The sequence below is a fragment of the Marmota monax genome, unplaced genomic scaffold (assembly GCF_021218885.2).
Source record: "Marmota monax isolate L192 unplaced genomic scaffold, Marmota_monax_Labrador192_F-V1.1 WCK01_AAM20220418_F8-fsc00075, whole genome shotgun sequence".
NCBI lineage: Eukaryota > Metazoa > Chordata > Mammalia > Rodentia > Sciuridae > Marmota > Marmota monax.
The window spans coordinates 8,832,796-8,845,962 of NW_026694772.1; the positions used below are offsets into that span (position 1 = coordinate 8,832,796).

Below are 13,167 nucleotides of genomic sequence, written 5' to 3' on the forward strand. Positions count from 1 at the left end.
TAAAGAAATAAGAGAAAGAAGGGAAGAAAAAAGAAGAAAGGGGAAAATAAGCTCTACAGTATTTAAATGTTAAAAACTGACATTATTGGGGCTGAGGATGTGGCTCAATCGGTAGCGCGCTTGCCTGGCATGCGTGCGGCCCGGGTTCGATCCTCAGCACCACATACAAACAAAGATGTTGTGTCGGCTGAAAACTAAAAAATAAATATTGAAGAATTCTCTCTCTCTCTCTCTCTCTAAAAAAAAAAAAAATCCTCTCTCCTGTTCTCTATTTCTTTAAAAAAAAAAACTGACATTATCAACCTAAAATAATACAGAGATAATATTAAGGTATTTCCAGACTAAGTTTTGGTTCATTTACCTTTGTTTACCTCATATTGATACCAAATTATAATTTTATATATTATTTCTCCTTGGTAAAAATTTGGATTGTTCTATTAAGCTTTAGAATGAAATCAATATGAAGAACTAAAGATACAGAAATAGAATAACTGAAGCTGGGATTGTGGCTCAGTGGTAGAGCACTTGCCTAGCATGTGTAAGACATTGGGTTCAATTATCAGCACCACATACAAATAAGTAAATAAAATTTAAAAAATTCATCAACGATGAATAAAAAAGAAATAGAATAACTGAAAATATGAAATAATCAGGGACAGTGAAAGGAATTAGAATAAGAGGAAATTTTTTTTTAAATAATCAATCAGTGTTAAAATAGACATTAAAGTTATATTGAATTTCAATCCTGAAAATAAAAAGTTAAAAAATTAAATTATATTAATTTTTAAAGTTGTTTTTTTTTTTTCTTTTAGGATATAGTGAATCTCATAAAATACTTCTGTAAAGGGAGGAAAATTCAAGACTCACTCTTTTTGCTTTGGCTACACCACCAAACAATGCTACATCTCCACCTAGTGACGTGATAGCACAAAACCAAGTATGAACTTTCAAGACCACACAGAATGAAGTCTAAAAATTATGGTTTGTTATATAGATACAAACCAATACATCACAAAACAATTTCTCCAGGTGTTTAATAAAGACATTTAAACAGTGATCTTCCTTTCACTTCTAAAACAGAAAAATAAACTAAATCCACTTGATGTGCTAATTCTTCATCATATTAGCTTGCCTAGCAGCATAATTATGATAGTAATGAAAATGTGTTACACAAATATAACATGTGGAAGATAGTGGAGTCAGACAGAAGCAGTCAGCTTCAAATTCAAAGACCCAGTATAGCTCCTTAAATTACATATGAGTAAGAATTTTTAAAGCATCACTATAAATTATAGTTTATCAATGCTATAATCCAGAATTGCATGATCTTTGTAATACTCAAGATCACAATTTAGGCTCACATATACCAACCAGGTAAAAGCATTTTGGGGGAATTACTGGTAAAATGTATACTGATAGGCATAAATTATCATAGCATATAGACACAACATACTTAGTAAGTACATGTTAAATGGAACAGTCCTCTGGCCCATGATAAAGTTCTCCACATGCAGTCAACTACACTGACGGGAGGTGTTTTTGTTGTTGTCGTTAGGGTCTGGAACTAGCAGCCTCAAGTAGTTCCCAAACATGGCTGTGTATAGAATTCATTCAAGTTAAGAAAAGTGCATATTATAAAATGTATCCCTAAAGATTATGAGGCCTGTGTTGAAAGCTGGGAATCCACATTTTAAAACCTTAGCAGGTAACTCTGAAGAGAAGCTATATTGGGGGATTAATATAGTCCTGGAAAGTTGCCTGGAAAGTCAAGGCTGGGTCACACTTAATTCTGGCACTTTCTCTCATGAAATGAATGATCATGGGGTACTGGGGTGTTTGATAGCACATATGTACTAAGACAGGACATGTCTGTTTAAGTAAATTATAAAAATCATCACTATAACAACCAAAATTCAACGATTAGCTTGTAAATTTCTTTTGTATCTAGAGCAAAATGCAAGCTGTATTTATAAATTTCTTTTGTATCTAGAGCAAAATGCAAGCTGTACTTACAAGTTTTCTAATAAAATTGTTCTATTTTCTAACTAGAAATAAAAATTCAAAATAATTACCAAATTAGCCAGTATTTACTGCTAATCTTTAAAAGAAAATATTAGGAAAGTATTATTATTTCCCCTGAACATTATTGATAATAACTGTTTTAAGAATTTATTTGCAAAGATAATAAGGTGTTGATCACAAAGTAATTAATAAAAATGTGGGTGTGGCATATACATACTCCCCGAGGCTAACATGCCCAAACCATAAACACACAAGATTAAGAATTTAAAAGGCTGAGCCATAAAAAGTAAGGTAAAAGTTCACATAGCAACTAGCCTAATAGATACAACCTAGCCATGAATCAGTTTTAAGAAACAGGACACAAGAAAATTTAATAGATTATTGAGGTTGTTTTATTAGACCTTCTTACTCAAAATCCACCACAGAATTCTGCTACCAAAAATTAGCCTATGTCCCAAATACATTCATTTGTTTACACATATCTAATGCAAGTCTAGACTAGCTCAACAGAGAGGATGAATCTGATTGCTGAAAAAACTTAAAATTAAAGATGATAAGGTCACAAACTTTGAGTCTAATAGAACAGAGAAAAACATAGAAGCTTCAGGTTAAGGAGGTAACCATAAGTGACCATAAAGCATTACAAAGTCATGGATGTGTTGCTTTTAATTTGTACTTTTTAATAAAAACAACCCCATACCATTATTATCATCTGGTAATAACAAAAGGGTAATCAAAGCAATATGAACAAATACTTTAGGATTATACTCTTAAATAAAAACACCTAAAAAAACAAAACTGCCTTCTCAATAATTCATGACTTCATTGATCATTTCTAGTTAGAGACACTTGGTAGCAGAGTAATATTATCTCCTTTTAGTATACAGTCACCCAGTTCTGTTCTTTACTTTGTTTTAAATCAATTTCTTCTGCATCATCTGATATGAGGTTCATATACTTCTTAAAACCAATGATTGAGCCCTCAACCTGCACATTCACTTGCTCATAGAGCCAAACCTGAAATTGGGAACTATTTTGCAAGTGTCTGAAGATGAAGTTGATGGGTTACACCTTCACTTTCTGCACTTTTTGACTTTGGCCACAGTACACTAAAATGGAAGTTCACAAACACCACAATGACCTAGAGGCTCCTCAGATAGAAACTTCCAGATCTGGTATACTATTTTCTAGAAACCCTTCCAAATTATAAAGTAATTCTAATAATCCATGTTTATCATAATTTTTCCAATCAAAAACCAATCCTGAGTATGAACTATTAGTTTCTTAAGGAGTAGATCTTCCCAGACCCCCAAACCAGAGCAGACTGGATAAGTAGAACCAATATCCCTGGCTGACCAGAATCCTCAAACTTGTAGTCACAGATAACAAAAAATAAATAAATAAAAAAAAATGAGCAGCACAAATTAAATTCATCTTTTGCAAATTTAGGATGGGGACACTTAGGATGATCAGGAAGGGCAGGAGACAAGGGGGCACAATGAGAATTATCATGATCCAGGGAAGCCTAGATTGCCCTAAACAAACTGCACCTAAGTAAGCCAGTTTTGTATAGACAAAAACAGGTAAATTAAGGAGGCAAAGAAAGGTGGAGAGGACATGAATTGGCCACTACAGATGCAAAGATACCAAGAAAACAATCTTGTTTTCTGTTTTCCAATTCCAGTTTCTATTGCTCCAATTGTTAAAGTGCTTCCTATCCTTGGATTACTACACGACCAGTAGGGTTCTTTTAATAAATCTGTTTCTTGAGTTAATTCGAGCAGGTCTTTGTTTCTTCCAACTTGAAGAGCCTAAATGAGAGCATAAGACATTATTTCTGAACCAGAATAATGCCACACTTTCAGGAGACCATTTGTATGCCATTACACTAAGCAAAAATAGCATATAGGGACAACATGGGCAAGTTAACATCACTGTGAGAATAGACTTTTCTACCAAATATATAAGTGTGCACCTTTGAAATGATCCAACTACAGGATTTTTCCATTTCATTTCCTGGTTTCTTACAAAGAAAGGAGGGAAAAGGGTCACAATGGAAGAAGGCACCTCCCAAAGGATAATAGAACCTGCTTTACAACGCTAATTCTAGCATTCACTACCCTGAGTCTATAATTTGCAGATGTGTAAAGGTAGATAATTAATGTGCTAAATAAGCAGCAAGGAGGCATGCTTCAAGGTTCTGCACATTCAATTAACATTAGGCAGGGTGCACCCCCACTTTTATATGCTTATACAACTGTCTAGTCAAAAATAAAAATATTGTCCCTTCCACCTAAAAGTTTTCTGTAGTTTTCCTCAAGGAATCTAAGTATGGGATCAGTGTTAGTTCATTGGCGTTCATGAAGGTATGTAAAACACACCCCTGTGTGCACACACAGGTACATGCACGTACACACACACACACACACACACACACACACGTCCTTTTGGGATAGACATTTGACTATGCTTAAACCATGGGAGATCTTCACAGCTGTGTAAAGCTATCATTAATACCCAGAACTTTTACACTTTCTACATCAAGTTTCTTAAACAAACAGAAGGAAAATCGTTGCATATAGAGAAGTTGTGTGAGAAGATAAACTGAGCAGTCTTGGAGGATGATGAGAGATATAAAAAGTCAGTGTGAAAACACCAACTACTCTAAAAAGAGGAAGGGAGTGGTAAGATTTCACTAAGAGTAAAAGGAAGTTGACATACATTTCTTCCTGTCCTCAGCAATATTTGGAGGTAGTGGAGAGAAGAGCTGGGGCCTGGGTCTTGTGAGGCTTTTTGATTAGCTGCCCCTGAGGTGTTTGGGGATAGAGACTCCAAGGATTTCAACTAGAAGACAGAAGAACTTTTAGGCCTTTTGACCTTTGACATTCTCTGCCTTGTTTGTTTGCGTCCAGTCTTATTTTGAGCTAGAAAGAGCTTCTGCTTAGGTATTCAGTCACTCAGGAAATTAATAGTAGGGCCTGTAGGAAGTGAAGCAGAAAGCTGTCAAACTTTGATTTAATCTACAGGGAAAAAAAAAGATCTTTAGGTTTCCTTTTAGATTGCCTAGCCCATTTTGCCATGGTACAAACAGTAATTGATTTAAGGCCAATCCTCCATTGAGGAATAAAGATTATATATGCTTGACTGGAAAAACCACTTGAATAGAGATGATGAATATCACAGATCAAATGTAGGAACAGAGGGCAGGACAGAGGCTATTACTGTCAGGTCTTGAATGCACCCAGAAGGTTGTATGTGATAGGCATTAGTGCTGGAAATGGGGAAATACACAAATACTATAAATTTCACAGAGTATTCACAGTATTTGCAGTTACATACTGACCTGTAAATCTGATGTGAGTTCAATGCATAAAACAGTGTTCTTGCTAGATTATAAAAACAGGTTCTTTTTATTCTCTTCTCTCTTTTTCCACATATTCTAAATTTTCTTCACTGAGTACTTTTATTATTTTGGCAATATGGTATTAGTCTTCTTAACTGCCCCAACTGGGGATAGGAGCTGGCTAAACTAGGAAATCATAAATATACCTTAAAATACAAATTTTGCAGGAGGAATTGAACTCAGGGGGCATTTGACCACTGAGCCACATCCCCAGCCTTATTTTGTATTTTATTTAGAGACAGGGTCTCACTGAGCTGCTTAGTATCTCACTGTTGCTGAGGCTGGCTTTGAACACATGATCCTTCTGTCTCAGCCTCCCAAGCCTCTGGGATTACAAGCATGTGCCTCTGCACCCAGCTCTTAAAATGCAAATTTGAATATACAATTTAGTCTGCCAATAAGGTCATGTAAGCCCAAAGTCTTCTCTTTGAATATGGATTATTTTGGGGTTTCAGGTTATCTTTCTTGGATAAACAACACCACATCAATGAATTACAATTCCTATTTCTTTAAAGTGTCATAAGATTGCAGATACTCATAAAGCAATCTGATTATGGATTCCTTCTAAGATTTTAACTTTTTGTTGGCCTATAATTTAATAATTTTCTTGTTCACAGTAATTTCATTAAATTTAAGAGACTTTCCCTTATTGAGTTTCTCCAAAGCAATCAACTTGGTTTTAATGAGAAAAGTCACATTTCTTCAGTTTACATGCCATTTAAATAAATTAGGTAATCACAAAAGGCACTGTAACTTATACCAAGTTTAGGTACAAATAAGTGACCCTTAGTAAGTACACACCTTACTGGGTGGAAGCAGAAGTACAAACACATTCTACAAAATATATACCAGCCCCCCAAAAATGTGCTAGAGTATCAATATGCATGATTTACAAAGGAAAAGATGGGTGTCAGAAAAGTTAATTATGAAGAATTGTAATGCATTCCACTATCATATAAAAATAAAAAGATTTAAAAATTTAAAAAAAATTAGGATATGTTGAAAAAAGAAAAAAAAAGAAAAGTTAATTATGTGGATGTTGCTTTAGAGCTTTTATGTACTTTTTGAATCTGAAACCACCCTCTACTGTTTTGTCCCCTCTTACGGGAAGAGGTTGTTGAAAGATGAAAAATATTGTTTGAAAGATGCACAGGGGAAAAGAGAGCATAACAGTCTCTTCTTATTCCATGAGTGTGGGGGTAGAATCTATATGTATACATCCAAGTGTGTGTGCTCATGCACATGTATGCATGTATATATACAGAGAAGTGGAATTATGAGGCATAGAGAAGTGGGGGAAGTGACTTTCATTGGATAGAGCGTCACCATGAATCTAGGCTTTAGTTACAGTGGACAAGCAGTAGGAATAATTTGCACAAGCAGAGGTAGTCCACTTTGTTCATAGTATACTACTAGGTATAAAGTGAAAAAGGGCAGAAGGAGTGAAGATAAAATTATGACTAAGTATAGGAAGAGTGGAGAAAAGAAAGGGATTTTAGCCTATGATCAAAACTGTGAATAAAAGGGATCTGGATCTTAAATGTTCCCCAAAGACCATGTATTGACAGCTTGTGGTGCAATGGGGAGGTGATGGAACCATTAGGAGGCAGGGCCTGGTGGAAGGAAGTTAGGTCACTGGGGGCATACTCTTAAAAGAGGTATTGAGCCCTGTTGATGGTTTAAATATGAGGTGTACCCCAAAGCTCATGTGTGAGACAATGCAAGAAAAATCTCAGTGTGAAATGATTGGATTATGAGAGTATTAACCTAATCAGTGTATTAATCCACTGATAGGGATTAACTATGGATAAGATAGAGTGTGGCTGAAGGATATAGGTCACTGAAGGCATGCCTTTGGTGTATATATTTCATCTCTGGTGAGCAGAGCTCAGTCTCTCTCTGCTTGTCAGCTTCCATGTCCTGAGCATCTGTTCTCCTCCTTGCCCTTCTGTGATGGTGTTTGCCTCATTCTGGGCCCAGAGCAACATAGTAGTCAGCTGTCTATGGACTGAGACCTCTGAAACTTTGTGGATGCCAAATAAACTTTTCCTCCTCTAAGATTGTTTTTGTCAGGGCTTTTGGTCACAGTGATGAAAAAGCTGACTAAAACAGGACCCCAAGTCTCTTCCTCTCTCTTTTGCTTCCTACCTGGCAGGTAGTGGACAGGCCTCCTCCATGCACTCCTGCCATGATGAATTATGCTGCCACAGGTCCAAAGTGATGAGGCCAAATGACCATAGACTGAAACCTCTAAGACAATGAGCATAAATAAATCTTCCCTCCATTTAAGTTGTTTATCTCAGGTGTTTTCTTGCAGTGATGGAAAGCTAACACAAAGAGGCTAAGAGGTATGCTATCAGCGTAAACTTCCAGGCTTTTTTCAAATATATATTGAACTAATTTACATATAGTCTTCAGCTAGTTTTTTGGTACAAATTTCTGTCACTAAGTGGAGTGATGGGCTGGATGTGGTGTTACACACCTATAATTCCAGCATTCAGGATACCGAGCCAGGAGGATTACAAATTCAAGGCCAGGGGCTGAGGATGTGGCTCAAGCGGTAGCGCGCTCGTCTGGCATGCGTACGGCCCGGGTTCGATCCTCAGCACCACATACAAACAAAGATGTTGTGTCTGCCGAAAAGCTAAAAAATAAATATTAAAAAAATTCTCTCTCTCTCTCTCTCTCTCTCTCTCTCTCTCTCTCTCTCTCTCTCCACTCTCTCTTTAAAAAAAAAAAAACAAATTCAAGGCCAGCCTTGGCAACTTAGAGAGACTAGATAGATAGATAGATAGATAGGAAGGACTGTAATGTAGCTCAGTGGTAAATTACTCCTGGGTTAAATTCCTAGTACCAAAAAACAAACAAAAAAATGGAGTAATGCAAAAGTGTATGAGAGTAATTCTGGACTTTTAGACATTTACACCCAGTTGAGAAAGAATAACATAAGAACAAATAATGACAAGACCAGGTAATATGTACTAAATATAATAGAGCAATACAGACAGTATGTGCCATAAAACAAAACAATAGATTCTTTTTTTAAAAAAAAGAGAGAGAGAGAGAGAGAATTTTAATATTTGTTTTCTTAGTTTTCGGCAGACACAACATCTTGTTTGTATGTGGTGCTAAGGATCGAACCCGGGCCGCACGCATGCCAGGCGAGCGCGCTACCGCTTGAGCCACATCCCCAGCCCAAAAATAATAGATTCTTTTGGCCTTAGGTATAAAGTTACAGAAGATCCCTCCTTGAACTCTCCACAGGCCTTTGACTCACTTCAACACTGTTAAATCTCTCTGTTCTATAGTAGTCACAGTTTCATAAAATTCCTGGTTACTTACCAAGTTCTACTGGCTCTTGGTTAAAACTTCCCCTAAAAATCAGTGAAAGACTTTATTTGTGAAGAAACAATGAGATAATTAAAATGAGTGTTTTCAAGACTTTATCATGAAGAATTTCAAACATACAGGCTGGGGATATAGCTCATTGGTAGAGAATTTGCCTACCATGTTCAATCCACAGTACCACAAAAACAAAAACAAAAAACATACCACAGTACAGAACATAGTATAATGAATCCCCATGTGCTCATTGATAGCCTCAACAATTTTCAACACATACCCAATCTTTCTCATCCCCCTCACTCTATATAATTTTGAAGCAAATCCATCATTTTATATCATGCAAAATATTTTTAAATACCTCTCTCAAAGCTAGAATTCTTCTAAAATACATAGCCACAAACAAAAATCATACCAAAATATTTCTTTAATATCAAATATCCAGTATTCAAAATTTTAATTGTCTTTTAACAGCCCTATACTGCCATTTTACAGATGAAGAAACTAAAGCCCAATGAAGTTACATAACAGTTCAAGGTCACCCAGCTAACTCACATGCTCATCAGCTGGTAATAAATACAATGTGTGATAGCCATTTTATGGAATATTTTTCAGCCATAAAAAAGGAATGCAGTGGCTTGGGGGTGTAGCTCAGTGGTAAAGCACTTGCCTAGCATTAGTTTGCTTCCCAACACTGCAAAAAAATTGAAAATAAAAAATGAAATAAATGAAAAAAGAAGGAATGTTCTGCTGATAAGCACTACAAAATGGATGGTACATAAAAACATTATACTCAGTGAAAGGAGCCAGTCACCAAAGACTACATATTTTATCTATTGAAATATCGAGAATAGGGGAATCTATATAGAGACAGAAAGTAGATTAATGGTTGCCTAAGGCTGAGGAAAGGAATAGCAGAGAGTGATTATTAATGGGTACAGGGTCTTTTTGGAGTGAAGAAAAATGTTCTAAAATTAGATTGTGATGGGTGCACAATTCTGTGAATATACTAAAAACCACTGAGTTGTATACACACTTTAAATTGGTGAATTGAATAGTATTAGAATATGTCTAAACTTGCTGAGTAAATTATCAAAAGGTTTAAAATGTATCAAACCAAGGAATATTTATAGATCATCTACACACGTATCATACTACATTCTATGCAAGTTAGAAAACAATTTTAAGACACATAACCTGACCTTAAATTGTTCATAAGTCAAGATAAAGGGTACACATGCAAAATAGACTGAATTTGCACCTTATAACTGAAATAATGTGAGTAAATATTTTCTGACTATGCAGAGGCCAAAGCAGCTTGATAATCAGGCTGAGCTAAGGCCAGCAGGCCTGGGTCCTCCTCCCTGGGTTTAGAAATGCCCAGGGTAAACAAATTGCATAGGTTTTCCTTTGTTGTGGATGCTGAAGAGCAACAGAGGTCCTTGATGAAAACCAGGGAGAGTTGTGGTCATGAAAATGTATAAAGTTAAGTGTTCAGAGAAGGGAGATGAGGAACACAATAGGAGATAAAATGTAGGAAAAGAGACAGGTTGGGGATCTGAGGCTACACAGAGTAATTATAATACTAAAAAAACCCTGAAGCACAGGAACCTAGTGGATCACTTATAACCAATCAGGCTTTATGGAGATAACAATTTACCTTCAAGGAATTATGAAACTGCTGTTCAAACTTAAATTGCCTGGGTACCAGGGATTTATGACTACATGGCCCAGTTCTATCTACCCTAAGACTACTTGCAGTGTCTAGCTAAGCTCACATGCTACATAGATTCTCACTAGGAGTGCACAACAGAAAGATGCTTACATTTTACAAATGTATGAACTCAGCCTAATTTTATAACAAGGAAATTTTCAGATGATGTTGGCAATCAAAGCTTAGAATTTTACTCAAATTTTTAGTGTATAAGAGAAAACTACAAGTATAGCCCTGATCAATGAAGTAGAACATATATATCTAAAAACAACAAATTAAAAAAATATTAAACACACAAAAAAGAAGCTAACATTTTGAGCATTAAAAATTATGCATCTTTTCTTAGAACTGTTTACAAAGAACACTTCATATTTGGATTAAGTGGCGTGGGTTTAAGGTGGCCTGATGAATCAGCAGTAAACATAACAATGTAACCCTATGGGCCAATCTGCCTCCAATAAACCACAACACTATTTGGGTTGCAGCTGAAATGCTATACCAGTCTCCTTACCTTTCACCACATCAGCCACATTACAGGTGGGATCAATACTTCCTATATGTTTAGGATGAGCAGGATTAGTGTCACCACCAAATAGAAGTGCTAAATGAACACAAAAGGAAAGGGAGAAGATTTTTAAACAAAGCATTCTGGGATGATCAAGCAGAGAAATATGAGTTTATAAGCGTTGAAAGGCTCCCTTATATGTAAGAATCATTTTAGTGTCCCTAATGACTTAAAGCAATGGAATGCATCTAATTGATGGAGGAGAAACTCCACCAACCAATGAAGAAATAAGAATGTGCTTTTAAGACTCATCAGTTGTAGTCAGCATGTGCTAGGTGCCCAACCTGTTCTCCCCCAACCAGTGTGACTTGGATGAAGAAACTTACTTTCATCCTTAGCCAAGTTTATCCACCTTCCCAGGACTACTGCAGACATTTATCTCAACATTTGCTAAATATTTAGAACACATAGTCTTTACCATTTGTACAGGTCTGTGATGTTCTTCACTGGCAGCATTTCAAAAGCTTTCATCATAGAGATTATTTTTCAATGTCACATACACAAACAATATTTGTTCAAGTATTTTAAAAAGAACATTCAGAAAATTTCACCATACACAAGTATTGCAAATTTTATTTCTGAACAAAAGTCAAAAGAAACCCCAAAGAAAAAAGCAACCTCAGTCCAAATGTTTTATAGGTGCAGTTATTTTAAATCAGGTAAAAAAAAAATTGAAAATAACTTAGAAACTACAAAAAAGGCCTAAATAAAATAGGACAGATTTTGAATTATGAAAAATGGTAAATATGGGCATTAGACCAGTAAAGTTTCAACTGATTAAGGGGAAGGAATCAGAGATATACGTTTAGCCAATGATCTAAAAATGTAGATATATGTCTAAATATACATACTTAGATCCCAAAAGAAATTTCAGTTATCTAAGTAATTTAGCTGAGTAGTATTTAGGGTCTTTTCTCATCTAAATTTCCTGTAAATGTCATACATTTCTGTCATACATTTAAGTAAACCATATTTAATAGTTGTGTAACATTTGCTTATCCAATGAATCAAATTAGTAAAATAAAGGCACTCTATCCATTTTCTGATTCAGCAAAGAGGATTAATTAGGCTCTAGACATATGAATGCTTTTTATTAAGAATTATGAAATCAGCCAAAGATATAACACTGAAAATGAGCCAAAAAGCTTATTGTATTGAGAGAATTTTAGTTTTCTTCATATCTGCTCATCACCTTAGAAAGTGAACTAAAACTCTCAATGCAGGATTAGGCACTGACAATCTTGCTTAATCAGATTTCACTAATATTTTAAAATACAGGATTGATTGCTCATATTGCCAACATGCTAATTCAATATTTCCAGGTACCAGATATTCTTAAAACTAAAAAGGAAAACATATAACAACTTGAACAAAGAGTATAACATACTCTCAGAGACACATAAAATTATTCAGAGATGAATGCACAGCTGCCATTAAAGCTAGTCCCTTTGTCTACCAGTAATATAACGGCAGAGACTTAAGTGGCAGGAAGTGGTCCTATCTAAGATGAACATCATCAATTAGTATTCAAGAGTACCAATTAACAGCCTTTTAATAGGATTTACTTAGGAAAAACTAAATTAGCAATGAAATTTTTATAGCCAAAAATGTAGGTCAGTAAATTAAAAGTGAAATAAGAAGAATACTGGGAAAAATCACTGTGGTTACCTCTGTAAAAGGATCAACAAAACTCAACTTACTGTGCTGGTTAATAAGCATGCGGAAAGATATGCGGTTGGTATAAAATCGATCCAGAAAATATTGGATGTTACTGCTAATGAAGGGGTCAAACCCAAACTTCTCCTTATATTCAATCACTCCTTGAGCCATTGTAGGAACCACATCATTGTGCCTATTTCTGACTTTAATCAGAACTTGTAGAAAGCTGTATGGGAAAGAAAGAAAACGCAGTCAGTCTTTATATCTCATGGGCTAATACACACACTTCTCAACTCCATCCCCAGACTGGTTAATCTGCTGGTATTTTTATAGGTAGACATTATTCTCATCAAGGAAATACTCACAAGAAACAAAAACTTTAACCAAGTGTTAGCTTGAAATTTCCTACAGAAGTTCTTTTCAGAGATGCAAAAAGTAGAAGGTTCTGGTAAGGAAAAAAAT

The 13,167-nt window shown here is 35.4% G+C and overlaps 1 protein-coding gene and 1 pseudogene across 1 annotated transcript in view; both read right to left on the bottom strand.

Moving 5' to 3' along the window:
- The window catches only part of Pdk3 (pyruvate dehydrogenase kinase 3), a 70,576-nt gene that overhangs the window by 19,185 nt on the left and 38,224 nt on the right, over window positions 1–13,167 (bottom strand). Inside the window, exons 4-5 of the mRNA XM_046425315.2 lie at window positions 12,747–12,931; window positions 10,993–11,082 (exon numbers count right to left, since the gene is read on the bottom strand). Of these exons, the coding sequence (XP_046281271.1) occupies window positions 10,993–11,082; window positions 12,747–12,931 (275 nt within the window). The remainder of the gene's footprint in view (window positions 1–10,992; window positions 11,083–12,746; window positions 12,932–13,167) is intronic.
- On the bottom strand, window positions 2,183–7,615 carry LOC124079614 (small nuclear ribonucleoprotein E-like; annotated as a pseudogene).